The sequence below is a fragment of the Xyrauchen texanus genome, chromosome 29, assembly GCF_025860055.1.
Source record: "Xyrauchen texanus isolate HMW12.3.18 chromosome 29, RBS_HiC_50CHRs, whole genome shotgun sequence".
Lineage (NCBI taxonomy): Eukaryota > Metazoa > Chordata > Actinopteri > Cypriniformes > Catostomidae > Xyrauchen > Xyrauchen texanus.
Window position 1 is genome coordinate 25,668,873 of NC_068304.1, and position 19,592 is coordinate 25,688,464.

At 39.1% G+C, this 19,592-nt stretch overlaps 1 protein-coding gene and 1 pseudogene across 1 annotated transcript; both read left to right on the plus strand.

The window, feature by feature from the left end:
- Positions 1-7,961: 7,961 nt before the first annotated feature.
- On the plus strand, positions 7,962-8,545 carry LOC127623034 (cholesterol 25-hydroxylase-like protein 1, member 2; annotated as a pseudogene).
- A 2,922-nt stretch (positions 8,546-11,467) lies between these two features.
- LOC127622985 (tetraspanin-3-like) lies at positions 11,468-19,552 on the plus strand. Its single transcript, XM_052097208.1, has 7 exons — positions 11,468-11,630; positions 13,611-13,802; positions 14,558-14,632; positions 14,906-15,007; positions 15,763-15,915; positions 15,998-16,081; positions 18,564-19,552. The coding sequence occupies exons 1-7, from the start codon at positions 11,565-11,567 to the stop codon at positions 18,654-18,656; spliced, it is 765 nt and encodes a 254-aa protein (XP_051953168.1). The 5' UTR covers positions 11,468-11,564; the 3' UTR covers positions 18,657-19,552.
- Positions 19,553-19,592: the final 40 nt, after the last annotated feature.

Here is a 19,592-nt window from a genome sequence, read left to right on the forward strand (position 1 = left end):
ACAAATATTTTTAGAACAATATTTCAGCTCTGTAGCTCCATACAATGCAAGTGAATGGTGACCAAACCTTTGAAGCTCAAAAAGCACACAAAGGCAGCATAAAAGTAATCCATATGACTCCAGTGGTTGAATTCATATCTTCAGAAGTGATATGATAGGTGTGGGTGTAAAACAGATAAATATAGAAGTCTATTTTTACTATAAATCGCCTTAGCATTGTTCTCTCCTAAGAGTTCTTGTTTTGTTTTTGGTGATTCACATTCTTTGTGTATTTCATTACATACTGGACAGGGAGGAGAATTTATAGTAAATAAGGAATTAAATATTGATCTGTTTCTCACACACACCAATCAAATCGCTTCTGAATACATATATTTAACCACTGGAGTCATATGGATTAATTTTATGATGACTTAATGTGCTTTTTTGAGCTTCAAAGTTTTGGTCACCATTCACTTGCATTATATGGACCTACAGAAAAATCTTAATTTGTGTTCTGCAGAAGAAAGAAAGTCACACACATCAGGGATGTCATGAGGGCAAGTAAATTATGAGAATTTTCATTTTTGGCAAACTATCCCTTTAACTGAGGCCCCCGAAGATTGTGAAACCATGTTCCCACAATTGTGACCAGTTTGTCACCAAATTTAATGAACATTGCATAATTCTTTTCACATACAGTTCAGCCAAAGTACAGCCACTCTAGGAAGGATATGTAATTATTCTAAACCTTTCAACAATATAACACGAGTGTACTTAATTGTATAACATTTGTTTAAACAGTAGGATTGTGCTTTAATGAGGGGTCAAGAGGTGTACTATAACTAAATGCATTCTAATGAAAAACAGATCCTTAATTAGGCATTTTCATAATCTGCTTAAAAATATAGGCTTAAAGCCTGATTCAGGCAAATACAGGCGACACATTGTACCACAAAATAGCACGGGTTCCCTGTTAACATGCATGTAAATCTACTTAACAGCAGGAGTTTTCATAATAGGCCTACTCAAAAAAAGTGAACTATGAACTCATTTCAATGAACGAACGTACTTACACACACTTGGACCAGGAAGTGCTTTCATATAGTAGCCTACTCCTAGATTATTCTAAACGTATCTAAAGTTTAAATGAAAATATGATTTAAAAATCATGTTGGTGTGAATTATTTTTATTTTCTTTTGGCGTTGAGGTGGAATGGCATTGGCAATGTTTTTGTTAATAGCACGACACAAAAGCACACAGAATTTGGCATCACTATAAAACAAAGAGCTTTAGATAGGAATGCAAGAATAAAAATAAATAAAATAAACAAAATACCTTTTAAGTAGTGATCTCTTATACTGGATGGAATGGATCCAGATGCTGTTCCCCCCTCTATTCCCTCAATGACAGGCCTCCCTTTATTCAGGTCTAATGCCAGCTCCTCTGCAGGAGTAAAGTTGGCTGTCGGTGGCCCTCCCCCAGTGCCAGCAACCTCACTCTTCTTTTTGGCAGCTGCAATTATTAAACATCATGAGACTGGACAGTTGTAACATCAAGCTGGTTATGCTTAAGTACTTACATAGATTTATACTTTATAATTAATACTTACCATTCTGAACAATATTTTTATATTTTATTTTCACCTGCTGCCATGTTCTTTTTTTCTTCACTTAATTTGCTGCTGTAAAAGTTACACACACGCACACACTTCAATGTATTGTGACAAACATTTAATTTAACTTTAATAAAATATAGTAATGTAGGCCTACATTAATTGCTACTTACGCATTGAGACGATCAGCAATTTCCTGCCAGCCTTTTTCTCTCATTTTATTAATTGCTGCGGTATTTCCTTTTTTTGTAATCATGTGTTTAAGATGTTTTTTTTTTATCATGTGTATCAGTTGCCGTGAACATCGCTGCTCTCTCTTTCCCTTTAGTTGCCATGTTAAATTGATGAATCTATGCTCCACCATCAGGGCTTCTTAAGAATAGCGTGCACGCGCAATTATCTAGACTAGATAAACCTGGTTCAAATTAGTGAGATTGCGTGAACTTGAATTACCTTTTATGAAACCGCCTTGAGCCCCAACTGATTTGTTAGGTTAATTCAAGTCGGGTTTTGGAGCTTAATCCCCGCTTTTCTAAGCTTCTTTTATGAAACAACCCCTGGGAGCATATAGAAAAATAAACACACAGCACATAATATCAACAACAACAATGATACTAATAAAAAGCGGAATCCCCCTTCAAGCCGCATTTAAATGCAGGACTTTTTTGTCTTCATTTATTTGCCTATTAAAAAGTCTAATCATTTAAATCTAGTCATTTCTAAGGATTTGTGCCTGATATACAAATTAAAATTCGATGCAGTAAAAAAATCCATAGTTGTTATCTTGACTGTTCAAGCTTCACCAGCGCAGTGAAGAATAACAGGTACCAAGTGGCAAGCTGGACACGCCCACATCTAGTCTCCAACGGTCGCGACAGCTCGTGTCGCCGGAAGTCGCTGTGCTCTCATTGAAAATGAATGGGATGGAGTCGCTGTCGCACGCGATGTCACTGGCAGTGTGTACGCAGCTTTAAGCGACGCGACAAAGTTGAGACAAGTTCAACTTTATTCAAATGAAGACTAACGGAAGCGCCAATAGGAGAGAAGACGGGAGAGCTCACGTGATCCTTCTCTCTCTCTCTCTCAGCTCCTGCAGTAACGGAAAGATGGATGAAAGGTTCATTCTTGCTGTTAGCAATTTTCCTGTGCTCTATGATATGGATATGGTGTATCCAGCCACAGCTCTTGCACCAGCCGGTGGTACTTGCTGTGCTGTCTCCGAGATTTAAATGGTTTTGTGGATCCAGACAGACCGGCATTTGCGTTTTCGCCGCAGATAAACAGCCGCTATGGCAATGAGCACGCCTTGTTTCTCATTCATCTTTAATATAAAGCATTTTATGTACTGATTCCATTTATATTTAGTCTTTTCCCTCCAAAATGTTTGCTTTTAGCACCAAGAAAAGCGATTTGCTGTCAAGAGCAATGGAATGACATCCGTGAATGTCATTTATAAACGTTACTAGGCAACCAGTAGTGGGAACGCCCACTAGCGATTTCACTGCCAGCCACTGGCAACCTGTGTGTACGCAGCTTAAGTGGCACTTCCGTAGCAGACCAGATATTAATTTACTCACGAAAATTAGGCTGAGAAACTTTCAAACCCTTTCTTAGGATTTAGCATATGTCCACCTGAAATAAGTGATGGCCGCCAGAACAATGAGTAGTCTTTTCACCCGGAACATTTTCAATCTACTAACGTTATGCCGCAGCACCGTTGAGTGAATTATATATATATATATACACACCGATCAGCCACGACATTAAAACCATCTGCCTAATATTGTGTAGGTCCCCCTCATGCTGCCAAATCAGCGCCAAAGCTTCTCATAATAGCATTCTGAGATGCTACTCTTCACACTACAATTGTACAGCCCGGTTATCTGAGTTAATGTAGATTTTGTCAGTTCGAACCAGTCTGGCTATTCTCTGTTGACCTCTCTCATCAACAAGGCATTTCTGTCTGCAGAACTGCCGCTCACTGGATGTTTTTGTTTTTGGCACCATTCAGAGTAAATTCTAGAGACTGATGTGTGTGAAAATCCCAGGAGATCAACAGTTACAGAAATACTCAAACCAGCCCATCTGACGCCAACAATCATCCATGCAATTATCTAATCAGCCAATTGTGTGGCAGCAGTGCAGTGCATATAATCATTCAGATACGGGTCAGGAGCTGCAGTTAATTTTCACATCAAGCATCAGAATGGGGAAAATATGTGATCTCAGTGATTTGGACTGTGGTATGATTGTTGGTGCCAGATGGGCTGAAATAGTTAACCTTGATTTTACTTAAGTAATGTTGTACTAACCATGTTTTTTTTGTTGTTGTTTTTTTGGGGGCCTGAAACTATGGTTTTACTATAGTAATATTGTAGTAGTTACCATGATTAATTTTGTGGTAACTATGGTTTAACTAAATACCATGGTTAAACTATAGTTACTGTAGTGAAGCATGGTTAATTTTTGTAAGGGTAAAAAATAAAAGTCTAATAACTTTCTGTTTAGGCTCACAAATGTCAAAAAAAAAATATTATGACTTTAATTATGAAAAAATAAACTTAATAGAAGTATCGATATTGAGATTGGTATAAATGATATTGGATTTGAAATTATTAGTATCGGATCGAAAAGGAGTGGTATCGCCCATCCCTTGGATCCCTTTTCCACGACCTAGTTGAATCCCTTGTATCATAACGGCAAACTTGTGATTGGCAAGGACAAATGACCTCTTCCCCTTTAGGTATGCATTTGCCCTATATAAGTGGGTGCTCAAACATAATTTTTTCAGAATTTATTCCTTCTTCCACAATTCCATCCAAATGATATAAAACACACATAAAAGAGATTGTGTGTGCGTGCGTGTGTTTTTAAAGATGTCAGACCAACAAGAGCTGCGTTCGCTGCCTGGGCCGCACCCATGCTGAAGCAGTGCTCATGTGGACAGACTGCCCTTACTGTGAGGACATGAGTCTCAAGATGCTCTGCTCTAGGGTCACCCTCATTCTGAGGGACGATTCCACCTCCAGTGCCCTCCCGACCGCTTCCTCTGTGTTAAGTCTCGAGGGACCACATGAGAGGTAGAAATGGAAGAATTCTCGTTCCGGCTCAAGTCCTATAAGCCCCTAAGTCTTCCCATGCAGCATCTTCGCCAGTGTAGTACACACCTGTCGACCTCTGGTTCTCTATTAATGAGCATGGTGTTGTCGTATTCGGGGGATCTGACGATAATAATGATGCCGTGCATCGGAGGATGGTCCATGGAGGATGTTGCACTCCCTCCCAGCGAAGGTGAGGAGCACGCACTGGCCACTGGTACGAATTACTCCACGTCATTGCGTGGGTGGTCGAGGAGCTCAGCCTTGAGTGGTCGCCTCCTGTCGAGCCATAAAATTCTCATCTGTATGAATGCCACAGTCAAATGATCGTGGTGCTGCTACCTTTTCTTTCTGAAGAAAGGCGGCAGGCTTTGGACGATTATCTGAGACACTTGAACAGCAAGCTTGCAAAACGCACATTCAAATGTTTACTTAGAAACAGATCTTCTCGCACATCTGCCCACAGGACTGGTTTGCATCAATAGCTCTAATGTATGCATACTTTCATATCCAAATTGTACTGCATCGCAGGCTGTTCTTGAGATTCGCATTCGAAGGGATGACATATCAATTTAAAGTCCTTCCCTTCAGATTGTCTCTGGCCCTGTCCACATTCATGAAATGTGTCGATGCGGCTCTCGCTCCTTTGAAGATAAATGGCGTGCGCATTCTTAATTATCTCGACGATTGGCTATTACTGGACCGATCAGAGGCTCTGCTATGCAAGCACAGGGACTTTATACTTCACCATTTGAACAGCCTGGGTCTCAATGTCAGCTGGGTGAAAAGCACAATTTCTCCCAGCCAACAAATCTCCTTTTTGGGGGTTCGACACGACTACATGTGCATATGTGCGCACCTCACGTGCGAGCGTGTCCAGACCATTCAGCAGTCTTTGTCTCCGTTCAAACTGATGAAAGCGTTTCCACTGAAGTCTTTTCAGAAAATGCTAGGTTTTATGGCAGCAAATATCTGCCATCATACTTTCGGTCTTTTACATATGAGACCTCTCCAGTACTGGCTCAAACACCATGTACTGAGTCATGTATGGTGTAGGGGTCACATGACCATGACTCGCTGCTGCGAGAATGAAAATGCTAGCCGTATTCTTAGTAGTGAAAGCTTTCCTTCCCATCATAACATTTGGCATTTTTGAAACTGTCATCTTTTCTCACTGTGCCAATTTTCCTGTTAATTTTTAGTAATTTATTGTACTGTCCCGTAATTTTTGCACACGTTTGTACGTGCACTTTATATAGGTATGTTATTTAGTCTGTGTAGTCTCATGTGGTTCTGTGTTTGTCCTATGTTGTTTTATGTAGCACCATGGTCCTGGAGGAACGTTGTCTCGTTTCACTGTGTACTGTACTAACTGTATATGGTTGAACGACACTAAAAACCACTTGACTTGACTTGACTAGCGAATCATCATGTTCTGATTCGGTCAGACAATATGTCAGTGGTCGCGCCAGGGCGGCACTAGATCGATACCAGTAATGAGACTGGTGCAACACCTCCTCATGTGGAGCATGCGCCATCTCCTCTCCCTGCGCGAGACATATGTTCTGGGCTGTCTGAACTGCGGAGCGCACGTGCTGTCGCACCAGGGACCGATGGCAGGGGAATGGATACTTCATCCTCAGACAGTTCTGAGAATTTGGGAAATGTTTGGCAAAGCAGAAGTTGACCTATTTGCCTCCTCAGAGACAACCCACTGCCCTCTTTGGTATTCCAATCCCCAATGGGTGTGGACGCCTTGGTGCACAAGTGGCCAACGAAACTCAAATATGCGTTTCCCCCAATACTTCTCTTCCACTCTGTCATCAGCAAAGTCCGAGAGGACAAGGAAACGATTCTGTTGGATGCACCAAAATGGCCCAACCAGCCATGGTTTCTGGAAATGATGTAGGTATTATGAGGCCCTCCGTGGGAAATACGGCTGAGGAGGGATCTGCTCTCTCAACCGCAGGGCACGATTTGACATCCCCAGGAGGAGTTGAGGAACCATCATGTATAGCCCCTAAATGGAGCACAGTGCATGAGCCAGAATTGGCTCAGTCTATAAGGAACACCATTTTCGAAGCTAGAGCACCATCTACAAGATGCCTCTATACACTAAAATGGTGTGCGTTTGTGGATTGTTTCTCTTCACGCAACAAAGTCCCAGTGAATTGCTCCATAATGGAAATCCTTACATTCCCTCAAGAGTAGATGGAGTCAGGTCTTACTCCGTCAATGCTTAAGGCCAATGATGCGACCATATCGGCATTTCAAGCCCCTGGTTCCTCTATAGGCAGACAAGGCGCTTGAACCCCACTCGTCCTGCTACGGTTACAACATGGGACTTAAATCTGGTGCTGAGGGCACTCACGAACCCCCAGTTCGAACCATTGGAATCCGTTGAGTTGCATGTGCTCACTTTAAAGACCGCACTGCTGTTGGATCTGGCCTCAGTAAAACGGATTGGTGATATACAGGCGCTTTCGGCTGAGAGTTCATGTCTGGAATTCGGTCCTAGGCTTTCAAAAGCCACCATCAAACACAAAAAAGGCTTCAGGGCTCAGATAGTGCACCTGCAAGATTTTTTTCTCTACAGTCTAATTTAGATTAGGAGCAGTTAAAGCATTTATTATGCCTTGTGCGGGCATTGCACATGTATTTGCTGTGCACTCACCAGCTTGCTGAATGACTACTCCGAATAGTGCCAAACTGTCAGATCAGCTCTTCGATTGTTATGGAGGATGCAAAAGGCATGTTCGTCTTCAAACAAAGGCTCTCTCACTGGATTGTTGATGCGATCGCCCTCGCTTATGAGTCACATGGCATTAGATGCCCTATTGGTGTAAAGGTGCATTCAACTAGAGGTGTGGCTTCCTCATGGGAATGGACAAATGGTATATCCCTACAGTATATATGCTTTGCAGAAGGATGGTCTTCGCAGAACAGGAACATTTGCTAGGTTTTATAACCTAGATTTGGCGTCCATCCCTTCGCGAGTCCTCTCTGTCTAGAGAGCTACTATTTCTTCACCTAATGGGTGAGCTCAAGCACCTACTTCGGGCGGACTACCTGTTGTAATTTTAATACAGCACCCTGGGTAGTAATTTTAATACAGCCACTCAACCACTCTGACACTCTTCGGTCGCCTCTCTTTCCTGTGATTCTGACAGTGCCCTCATACTTTGTTCTTTGCCTACACTACCTAGTCGGCTACATCATGAGTGAGAGGTGGCCAGCTATATACCAGTAAAAGATCCAGCCAGGCAAGATGCCCACAACTGCAATACTCCTTCAATGCAGTGGAGTTACCCTCTATAACCGTATCCTTCTTGTGATCCCAGCTGCAGTAGCTCAGTGAATGTGGAGACCTCCCATTCCCCTGCCTGAACGAGCACCTACATTATTAGAACTTGTGGGTGGAGGGGTTGGAAACCTGCTCCTCTTCAACTTTCAATACTTCATTTGACACTTTTTGCATCACAAGATCTGCTGGCTGTATGTCACTTTCCATGCCATTCACCACAATTACTCTGACACCTTTGCTCTAGCCACACAGTGCCTTGGGGGATGGGAGTTGGTCACAGTGGGTTTCTGGACCACACTCAAGCTGGTTCTACTGAGGAGACATCTGCTCACCACCTGGATGTTCATGTGTATGTATCAGTGGAGGACCATTCTGGATATGATTTTCCATGGTCCATGTCTCGTCTGATCCCATTTGGTGTTTACGGAGATCCAAGCAAGCATGATGTCCACCACCAGAAACCAAATACAAACTTTGCACCCCATTTTAGTCACTGTGATAAAGTGTTTGGTACTCATGCTGAATTTAGTTTTGTCAAAACTGAGTGATGAAACAGCATGCATGTAGCTGTATATAAGCATTAAAATTGCATGTTTGATCTTAAAACTACTTCAGGCTGTACTTTAACCAACTCCAGTTTATGGTGCATGATTTTTTAAATTGAGGGAAAAATTCACCCAAATTTACTCCCCTTATGCCATCCCAGACGAGTATGACTTTCTTTCTTTGAACACAAACAAAGACAGAAGAACATCTCAGCTCTGTAGGTCCATAAAATGCAAGTGAATGTCAAGATGAAATCAAGTTGTTTAATCCATGTCTTCAGAAGTGATATAATAGGTGTGGGTGAAAAACATATTTTTCAATATTTAAATCATTATTTTTTTTACTATAAATCTCCAATTTCACTTTTGCATTCTTTTTCTTCTTTTGTTTTGTTTTTGGAAATTCACATTCTTGTGCATATCGCAACCTACAGGGCAAGGAGGAGAATTTATAGTAAAAAAAGGACTCAAATATTTATCAATTTCTCACCCACAAAAGCCATAGTTCTATGGCTTCAGAAGACATGGATCAAAATACTGGAGTCAGATTACTATGGATTATTTTTATGATGCCAACTTTTATGTTCTGGCCACCATTCACTTGCATTGTATGGACTAACAGAGCTGAGATATTCTTCTACAAATCCTCATTTGTGTTCTGCAGAAGAAAGTCATACACATCTAGGATGGCATGAGAGTGAGAGAGAGAAATGATGAGAGAATATACATTTTTGAATAAACTTTTCCTTTATGTTTTTGTTGCTCATAAATGGTGGAAGTAGAGCAAGCATGGTGTAATAAAAAAATGGTAAAACAAAATTTCATTGTAACACCATGAAGAAATGTGTGAGAAGGGAAAATGTCTCTCTAATATACAGTAGTGTATAAAAACTAAAAATAGTCTGTGCTGCGCTCATGTCAATGCCAGATGTAAATGGATCTGTCTGTCGTTCTTTGGATGTTGCAAGTGGAAATTTAAACATTCGTTAAACCATTCCAGTGTGTTGCTTATTTCATACGATAGTTGGCCATAAACACCTTTCAGCTTTATCTTAAGTATGTACCACCATCTATTCTAAATGAAGAGTGATTATGCAGTTCAATTCACTAACAGCAGGTGTCAGTATCCCTTTGTTAGTTCCCATTTTGTGTAACAATTTAGCAGTTTAGCGTGAGCGTTTGTATTATGAATTTGAAACACAACTTGCATAAAGAGACAACCAGGGTAAAAAGGGAAGCACAGCAAATACTGCAAGTCAGTATACTCGGCGGCGATCTTTGGATGCTCCCGGGCAGCAATTTATATTTTTGTTTAAAATGTATTTGCAGTAAAAAATTGAATTAGTAATGTACAAAAAAGGTGGCTGTTCGTGGATCAGATGACAATAGGCTTGTTTGAGATGAGCAAGTTCTGCGCAGAACCGATCAACGGTGATCAGCGGCATGTGCATGCCGGTCAGACATCTGTCCTACTTGCTGTGATGTCATGGTGACGTATGCCAAAATAGTATCGCAAGAGCGAGGCGAATGCAGTTGTAGCAGTCCGGTGGCGCAGTTGGATTTTTCCAGCTGCGCAAACTGCAAGCATGATGGGAAACGACTTGCTAACGACACAACTTCATGCTTATTGGATTAAACAACCATGTTGTTTCGCTCTCTTCTAAAATCTTTTAGATTTTTCTCTAATATCATGTTTTAAGTGTATAAATTATATGTGAGTATTCCCAACACTCTGACAGTTCAATCTCAGTATGGGATATGCGATTTTTTTATATTTCTGAAATATTGAAAATATGTGTCTTATCTTCATAAAAAGGAATGCGGTACCAACCTTGGCCACCAGGTGCCACTATCAGTAAACCTGTAATATTAATTTAATGCTTTCTCTGTTGCTATATGTGCAGACTTTCAAGGTGAAATTTAATTATAATAATATATTTTAATATAACAAGTTGTCTATGCTTTTGAAACACACTGTCTACTGCATAAGTGAAGAGTTCCAGATGAAGAATGTCAAATAAATATCCAAATATTGTTGATCTGTCTAAACATGAACTAGTCATGCTGATGTAAAACGCTCATCCCAGACAAAGTGGTGATGGGTGAGGAATCACCTATATAGTATTGCTCTCCGGGTTCAACAGGGGGAATATTATTATTAAAATATATAGTTTATAAAATGATGGTCTAATTTTACATTTAATGGTTTTAATTATTAGTAGTTTAGCAACTTGACTCATTCTCGGGTGTTAGGAGTTCATGGTAATGTTATTGCATGAGTCAGTAGACTAAACGCACATTTAACCGGACGACTGCAGTGGAGATAAAACAGGAGATACTTTCAGAGATTGAAAGAGACTTTTAAGAAACTACGTTTTTAAATATAATTGTATCACATTAACACATTTTACACCCAGTTTATCAAAATGAAACGTTAAAGGTGAAATAATTAAGAGAAAGCATTAAAAGCATAAGATCACATGTTTACTGATAGTGGCACCTGGTGGCCAAGGTTGGTACCTCATTCATTTGTTTTTTTGTTTTTTTTTTTTAAAGAGAAAAAAAAAAAACATTTTGAAGAGAAAAAAAAATTGAAGAGAGAAAAAAACTATTTTGAAGAGAGAAAAAAAAATGTTTGAAGAGAGAAAAAAATTAAGACTCAAGAAGGAATTGAAGGAACTTTTTTTCACCGTTTTATTTTCACCTTGCAGTTCAGGGCTTCCGTAGGTCGCTCGTCTACTTTCAAGGCGAGGCATTTGACATATTTAACAAGTCTATTGTGTTAGGCGGTGTCCCACAAAATCCCTACACACACCCCAATCCCTTCACATAACCCTCACCTTAACCAAACCTAACCCTTAAACTAAATCTTACAGCGAATGAGACTCTCGCGAGATTTATACAGACGGGGTGTTACCTTCTAGACATAGCAGACTTACATAGCAGTGAAACGCACGGCCATTTTATAATCCGCAGCTTGGCTGTTACATTTGCCATTTAAACGGCTTTAGTCCATCTTTTAATGATGGGCCAGTGTGGGATCACGTCGTCTAAGACCGTCTTGGTGTTTCTGAACCTGATATTTTGGGTAAGTTTGTTGCGTTTGAGGATCAATTTGGGGGTGCGTCAGTGTTGTCAGATGGATGGACACAGTCAGGTGTCGTGCAGCTGCTTTAGAATTACACCCAGTCCTTTATTTATCTGATACATTTCTAAAATAGAGTTTTTAAATACATGCACACTTTGTTAAATGCCATGTGTCGACTGTTTTTATGGTGCGTTATTATTAAAAAAAAAAGTCGTTGCGCACTGCAATGTTTGTTTACAATCAGATTCTATGTCGGTGTATGTGAATCACTTCATCGTTTATTAAACTGTTATTTGTTTATGTGCATGATATGCGCTGCTGTGCGTAAATTGGCCAGTCATTCACTTCTTTTGTTCCCTATAGCCGCAGAACAGGCTGACATTAATGAGTTGAGGGCCGTTCAGACCGAATGCATTCAACGCATATACGAGTACGCAAGTTGAATATCTTTTTAACATGGCACGGCGTCTAAAAACCGCGGCACAACGGTGTAAAACATCAGTATTTACATAGATAAATAATTGAAAAACAGCGCAGATGCACGCAAAAGAGTTCGGTGTGAACGGCCCTTTAAACCTATAATTTCTTAGTCAATTGAGTTGCTTATAACCTCGAACACATAGGCTAAGCCTAATGCTACGAAAAACACCTACCAGCTTGAGATTGTGCGCATTGTCCATCATATTGACTTTGACAGAACTAGGTCTTTGGGGGCAAAGTTTTTTGAATATAATAAGACTTTAATTGAGCTATGGGATCACACATATTATTAATCTGTTTAATCTGGTGTTGAATGAAGTTTAAAGTCTTGTTTTGAGAGATATTGTTAGAATTGCACTGGTTTATTCTTATAGGAATTAGGCTTCTATATGTAATACCCAATTTATTATATCAGAGCCTGAGAGTTGCACTACACTCATAGGGGGTCTTACAGCAGGTGGTACTGCAAAGAAAAGGGTGGAATCTAAAAGCAGAATCCTCTGAAATTCCCTAAACACCATAATGCAAATCCTTTCCTAGCCATTTGGTGCTGGCTTGTTGGTTAACTAACATTCAAAAACTTTGAAGACCTTTCACAAAAATCATTCTCAGTGCTGTGTGTGTCATTACACCTGGCAAAGTCCTCATGAAAACCAAAATTAACTGAATATCAGTTGCTTTGACGCTAATATCTTCATTTGTTTTTGGGTTTTTTTTGGGAAGATGACTGCATCAAATCAATCCAATAACTGAATTATATTTGTATTTCACTCACATACACCCCAAATAAGTTAATTGCACTCATTTGAGTAAATTTGCTCTCTCAGTTCCATTGAGTAACTATTTTAAGTTGAGAACTACATGCAAGTAGACTTAAGTCAGATTTGAATATTGTTGTTTCTACTGTTGTACATTTTAATTTAATTGATTCAATTTTGGATCAAACAACAGCACAGCTCAAATAAAGATAACTGATTCTAGGTCAGTTATTAAATAATTCTTTACAGAAATGCATGCACTTCAGCTACACATGCACAGAGAGAACTGAAATAGTGTGACCACAGTCCAACTTAAACAAAGAGGCACTGATCACCCTAATGGTGACATTACACCAAACAATATTTGCAACAAAGCATAAATAATACGACCAAAGAGCTAAAACATCTAGGAATTCTTAATAACAATTATTTAGATTCCCCAATCTTTTCCCTCTGACCAAGACAACATAATTCAAGCAGCAAGGGATTGTGGGTATTCCTTGTAGCCTCAATTTTGTACTCCGTAGTTTGAGTTATTAACAATAAGTTAAAATAACTTAAATATTTGAGTTATGAGTCCAAAACTTGACATTTCAAGTTATACTTAAGGCAACTTGGTTTTTACAGTGTAGTGAGATTGACTCAACTCTTAACTCCTGGGATGAAATCACAGCATATTAACTTCTATATAACTGACCCTCACCATTCTATATAACTGACCCTGATCATTTCCTTCTCATAGGCGGCTGCTGGCATCCTGTGCTATGTTGGAGCCTACGTGTTCATCACGTATGATGACTATGACCATTTCTTTGAGGATGTGTACACCCTGATACCAGCTGTTGTCATTATCGCGGTTGGTGCGCTCTTGTTCATTATTGGACTCATAGGATGTTGTGCCACTATTCGAGAGAGCCGCTGCGGTCTTGCCATGGTTAGTGAGCTATTAGATTACTGTATTGTCATATCCGTGACACTCTCCTATTGTGTTTCCCTTAAGGATGGTTTGAAATGAGACACAAGTAATAGTTCATTATTGGTGCTGTAAGTGATATTAGCAGTTCTAGAATTTCCACGAGCTGAGCCGTTGACCTGGCAATGCCCCCTCTTTCCAAAACCCTGCACTCGTAAGATACCAAATGAGCTTTGAGATGACACCAAGCAAAAGCGGTTGTCAAAAACAAAATACCGCCCTCAACTGACAACTCTTATGAGCATCGTGGCATAAAAATGGTATTAAGCCTCAATAATTCGCTACAACTTCAATACTATGAGATTGTGCAAAATGATTGACAGGCAGAAAGCTTCAGAGACCGTGGCCAACAGACATATTTTTGAGTCTATAGCTGTCACATTGATCGGCGAGATATCTCAGGACACTTAATTTATTAATATCTTGTAGGAAGTAGGAAGATTTTTTTTGCATACCTTTCCATGAAAAAATAGCTTCCAGCACCTTTAACAAACAGGGGTTAAAGTTGAAGTGTGTAATTTTTTCAATGTTAATTAATATACTTTGAATCCTGTGGTGAGTGTTTGGGAAACCTGTTTGAAAACAGTAATTATTTTGCAATTATGTTTGGTGACACTAGTGGCAATGAAATTACATGCGTCACCTTTTATAAACAATAATTAGCAATATGTCTTGCTCTATGCTAACAGCACTTTTTTCACATTCCTTTTTCACAGTTTGTCATCATTCTTATGTTGGTGTTTGTAACTGAGGTGATCGTGGTGGTGCTTGGCTACATTTACAGAGCGAAGGTGAGTCATGCATTTAAAGAGTCAATATTTGAGAAATGAGGAGTGAATGCATCTCTTTTGTTTAATATAAAAGCTGCTCTCTTTTTGTGAGACCTTTCAATTGTGTTGAAAGGTGAACGAAGAATTCAGTTTGCAATGTAATACCTGTTCCTCATTGTACTCAGATGGCACTGTTTGAATAGTAATGTTGTGTTTGTCATATAGACTACAAAATTGCATCTCCTGCAACATTAAGAAAAGGGATTTAGTTAATAAATGTGTATTTGTTTCTAGGTGGAAGATGAGGTCAATCATTCCATCCAGAAAGTGTATAATGAATACAATGGCACCAACTCGGATGCTCCCAGCCGTGCTATTGACTATGTGCAGAGACAGGTGAGATTGTGTAATGAGATGAATTTACATAAGAAACATTTATGAATTGGTGGATTTGTCTCATCTATAGAAAAACACAGTAAAATCTAAGAATAGGAGTTGTAAGGAATTTAACGGTTCTTGCTCTTCTGATTTCACTAAACGTTTCTGGTTCCTATATGATTCCTTTAATGATTCTTTAAGTCATTTTGAGAAAGAATGAAAACAATTCTTATTGCATTCACTGCCCTCAGATGCCTGTTCTCAAATTATGAGAATATTTCAGATTTCAACAGAAAAGTAATAACAAATCCGAAATGGTGTTTAAATAAAATAAAGAAGGTTTAAACAGCTTTTAATCAAAAGAAACCATGAATCACACGCTTGAAAGTTGATTGTTGATTCACATGCACAGCCGATAGAAAATAAGATGCATGTTGATCATCATGACAATGGCTCTGATGCGCTACATTCCATGGCCATGTCCACACTAATGCATTTTTGGTAAAAAAAAAAAAACTTATGACGTATGCGTATCCGCACTGGAATGGTGTTTTCCGCCACTGAAAACATACTTCTAGTATCACATGCTCTGGAAAAACAGTGATATTAGGAAACAGAAATTGAGTCTTCAACCACAGCATATTAGTGTGGATGTGGCCATAGTGTTCTGTCTGCATTGGTGGACTTTTCAGAACTTTTAACCAAACCGAATGTCATATATCATTCCCAACCCAAGTTAAGTTCTCCTATTGCCCATTGTGCCTTATGTAAAGCTCCATTGCTGCGGAATCGCCAACTACTCTGACTGGAAGAACACAAGCTGGTTCAAGGAGTCTCGGAACAACAGTGTACCGCAGAGCTGCTGCAAACCCAACGTGAGCAACTGCACTGGCTCCCTCTCCCGCCCTGGAGACCTCTACCCTGAGGTGAGATGGAGTATGCGGTTGCGATTTACCAGTTAAGCAGAGGAAGCTAGAATGTGACTAATCTAATTTTGAATCTTTTTAGGGATGTGAAGCCCTGGTTGTGAAGAAACTGAAAGAGATTATGATGTATGTCATCTGGGCCGCGCTTACGTTTGCTGCGATTCAGGTATGCTATCTGTTCTGACTTATTAAAGACATGGGGTCTTATTCACATGTATTTACACCCTTTTTTTTTTTTTTTTTAGCACTAAGACACTGTTCGGAAAAATATTCTTGCTACCACATCTGTCTTTTCGGTTTCGTTTCTAAGGCTGTCTTTTTTCTCTGGCACACCTCTCTCAATTTTCTCTCAACTCGACCATGTTACTCTAGGTAATCAGGTATCACGTATGAAAGCTACCACTAGCATAGTTGATCCTGTACCAACTAGTGTATTCAAATCCTATTTTGCCTCACCAGCTCCGTAAGGCTGGCTCCTTAACTCTGTCCATTGAGGACTCTGTTTTGAAGCTTCAAAGAAAAATGAAAAATTTGGGTGTTATATTTGACACAAATTTTCATGTGATCCATGTGTAAAAAATACTGCTAAAACATAATTTTATCATCTCTGAATCATTGCAAGGCTGAGCCCTGTTATCATTCTCTGTGACTGAAAAGCTCATCAGTACCTTCGTCTTTTCTCAAATTGATTATTGCAATGCTCTCCTTGCTAGATTCTCAAAATCTACATTAAATAAATTGCAATATGTGCAAAACTCGACTGCCTGAATCCTGACTATGTAAAGCACCTTGAGAGGCCTCTTTAAAGGCGCTATATTAAATAAAGTTTATTATAATTATTGCATGGATTTTGCATACTTGTATAAAAATTTCTCACAGATTCATTACAGTGCGTATGCACATGAATTTGTTCTTACCCTTGTTCTAATGTCATCAAGTCGGGATTATACTAAATAGAGGAGCAAGTAATTTGCATAAAACACTCAAACCATCTCCATACAAGGGCTTTCAGCACCACCATACCTGTATAGTTGCAAATGTGTAGAGAAAGATGCCACCAAAGCAAAAGGCCAAAAAACATCACACAACAAATCATCGCAGTACAGCATTACAATTTAGATTGATTTTATAAAATGTACCACAAGAGATGTTGGATCAACTGAAGACTTGCATACAAATACAATGACAGCTGCTATCTACTTGAATGGGAAAAGACTCCAAAAAGCTCAAACTATTTGTCAAGACCAAGACTATGTTTCACTAATATATTTCAAATCAGCAATAACACCGGACAACAATGATATCATAAATTCCCCTTTAGTTAAAATCATGTAAAAACAAACAAATAATAATTTTTTTTCAGACTGGCTAAGCTAATTTGCATGCACATTCTAGAGAAAAAAGAACCAGGAGCCTGTATCAAAAAGCGATTGGATCCTATAACCAGGGACTAAAAACGGTTCGTGAACAAAACGGAAACTGAAACTCATTTAAAAAAAATTTACTTAACTGTTAATTAACTTTATGCTTGTTACAATTTCTATGCTGATAAATCCACCACACAGGAAAACTTTTAATTGCTGTTTATTTTAGTGAGGCAAGTGGCTTATTTTTGGCTCGTTTTTCCAGACCAGGCCACTTGTTTCTTTTGTGAGATCAGGCAACACCACAATTGGTATTTCACCCACCCCTTAACACAGAGGACTGTCATATTAAACGTTATTATCCATTCTTTTATTTTGTTCTAACCAGTAAGCATTTACAAGGGAATAACATTCCATTCCCTTTCTACTGTTGCCATATTGAGTGTTGTGATTTCTCACATACATTTTTCTACAAGTGGGCCATCTCCTATCTCAGATCCTTACTGTCAGATTATTTTATGAATAAAGCTAAATCTTTGTCTTTTAGACAAGAACATTAATCTTTCAAGTCTGGTTCTGCCTCTCTTTTGCAGGTAGTGCAGTTTTTTTAATTTTTTTTTTAGCATTCTTAATCATTAAGACGTTTAGACTGTGAATCAAAAAGGCTATACAGTGGCCTCAGTGCCAGAGATCTGCCTTATGGGGAGAGAAGATAGACACTAAAGCATTTTAGGGAGTTTCAAACTGGGCATCCATAAGCCTGTAGCTGCTGAATCACTGACTTTGACATTTATACAGTTTCAAAAACCCTTCGTGGTGATTTTATTTGGGCGAATAAATAAGAGTTTTGGTAAGCACTGCTTTCACATGGTAACTGACTTAGCCTGTCTGAATTAACAAGGCAAGAAACAGGGTAGGTTGTTCTTGGCAAATGGGCATGAATTAAACCAGCTGTTCTGCAGGGCTGTTTTGATTTTTTTTTGGTAGAACTTTCAGAACAAATTTTGCTGAATAAGCCAGTTTGAGGAACAGAATCTACTTATTTCCATTATAAATGTATGACAACAAAGGTTGTCATGGACACACTGACTTTGTTTCTCATGGCAGTAATTCTAGATGCTTGTGTTGTTTGCTTATCATGTGCTTATGGTGGAGCTGTAGTGTCCTCCTCTGGCTTTTTTGTTCATCATTTATGGACCAATCTTGATTTAAATTATAGAGGATACAGCCTTCTGTCCTTATATTTGCACAGACAATTGGAAATTAACTCTGTTTTTTCTCCAGATGCTGGGAATGTTGTGTGCCAGTGTGGTGCTGTGTCGCAGAGGCCGAGATCCAGCCTATGAGCTACTCATGACTGGAGGAACGTATGCATGAAAAAATATACCAGACAGACTCTTTTCATGCACACACACACACACACACACACACCCCCACTGGGCTCCGGGTTCTGTCGGTGTGAGGTGGCACACTGGATATGCCCTAATTTATCTCTGTTTCTACACATCACACCGGGTTTGCTCACACAGTGCACTGGTGATGGGTGAAGCAAATTGCATCCTATTTATTTATATATGTCACTTAATACAATTGCATTTTAATTTAATTTTGTTTTTTTTTCTCAAAGGCTTCAGGCCAAACTGCAAAATGGCGAACCAATTGTTAATCCCATTGAGAAGACTTTAACACACAAATTGCTTAATATTTTCTCTCTGTTATATGGAGTTTTCGCGTGAGTGAAGAAGAGATGCCGTTATTATATGGAATAATATGTGGAATGTATACTTTCTTCATTTGTTAGTTTGCACTAAGTGTACACTTTAGTTCTGTTACAAATACCGAGGTGAATCTGGTAAATGGCTGGGGTGGGTAAATGCTTTGATATGTTTAGAGAGGATCCACACACGGTACCACTGTCTATGATGTCACCCTTCACCAGTCTGCTGCTCAGGGTCAGTGGCAGTGTGAGAGACCAGACAAAATTGCTTGGCAAAATAGGTCCAATCAGACAGCTAAAATGAACTATGTTCAAAATGGGGTTCACATCAGTATACGTGTAAAGATGCTTTGGGGAATAATCTACATGCACTACCTACCATTTACTGAACCCTAATCTTTTTACCCCAACGTTTTTTCATTGCTTATAGTGTGAACATTACTATTCTAGTAATATGTAGATTTAACAGTTACTTTGGATTGGTATTTAGTACAGGTTCAACAGTGTATTATTTTAAATGAATGTAAATAGTTAAGGAGAAAAAATGATGAATTAAGCTTGTAATTTTGATCTTAAAATAAATGTTTCATAAGTTG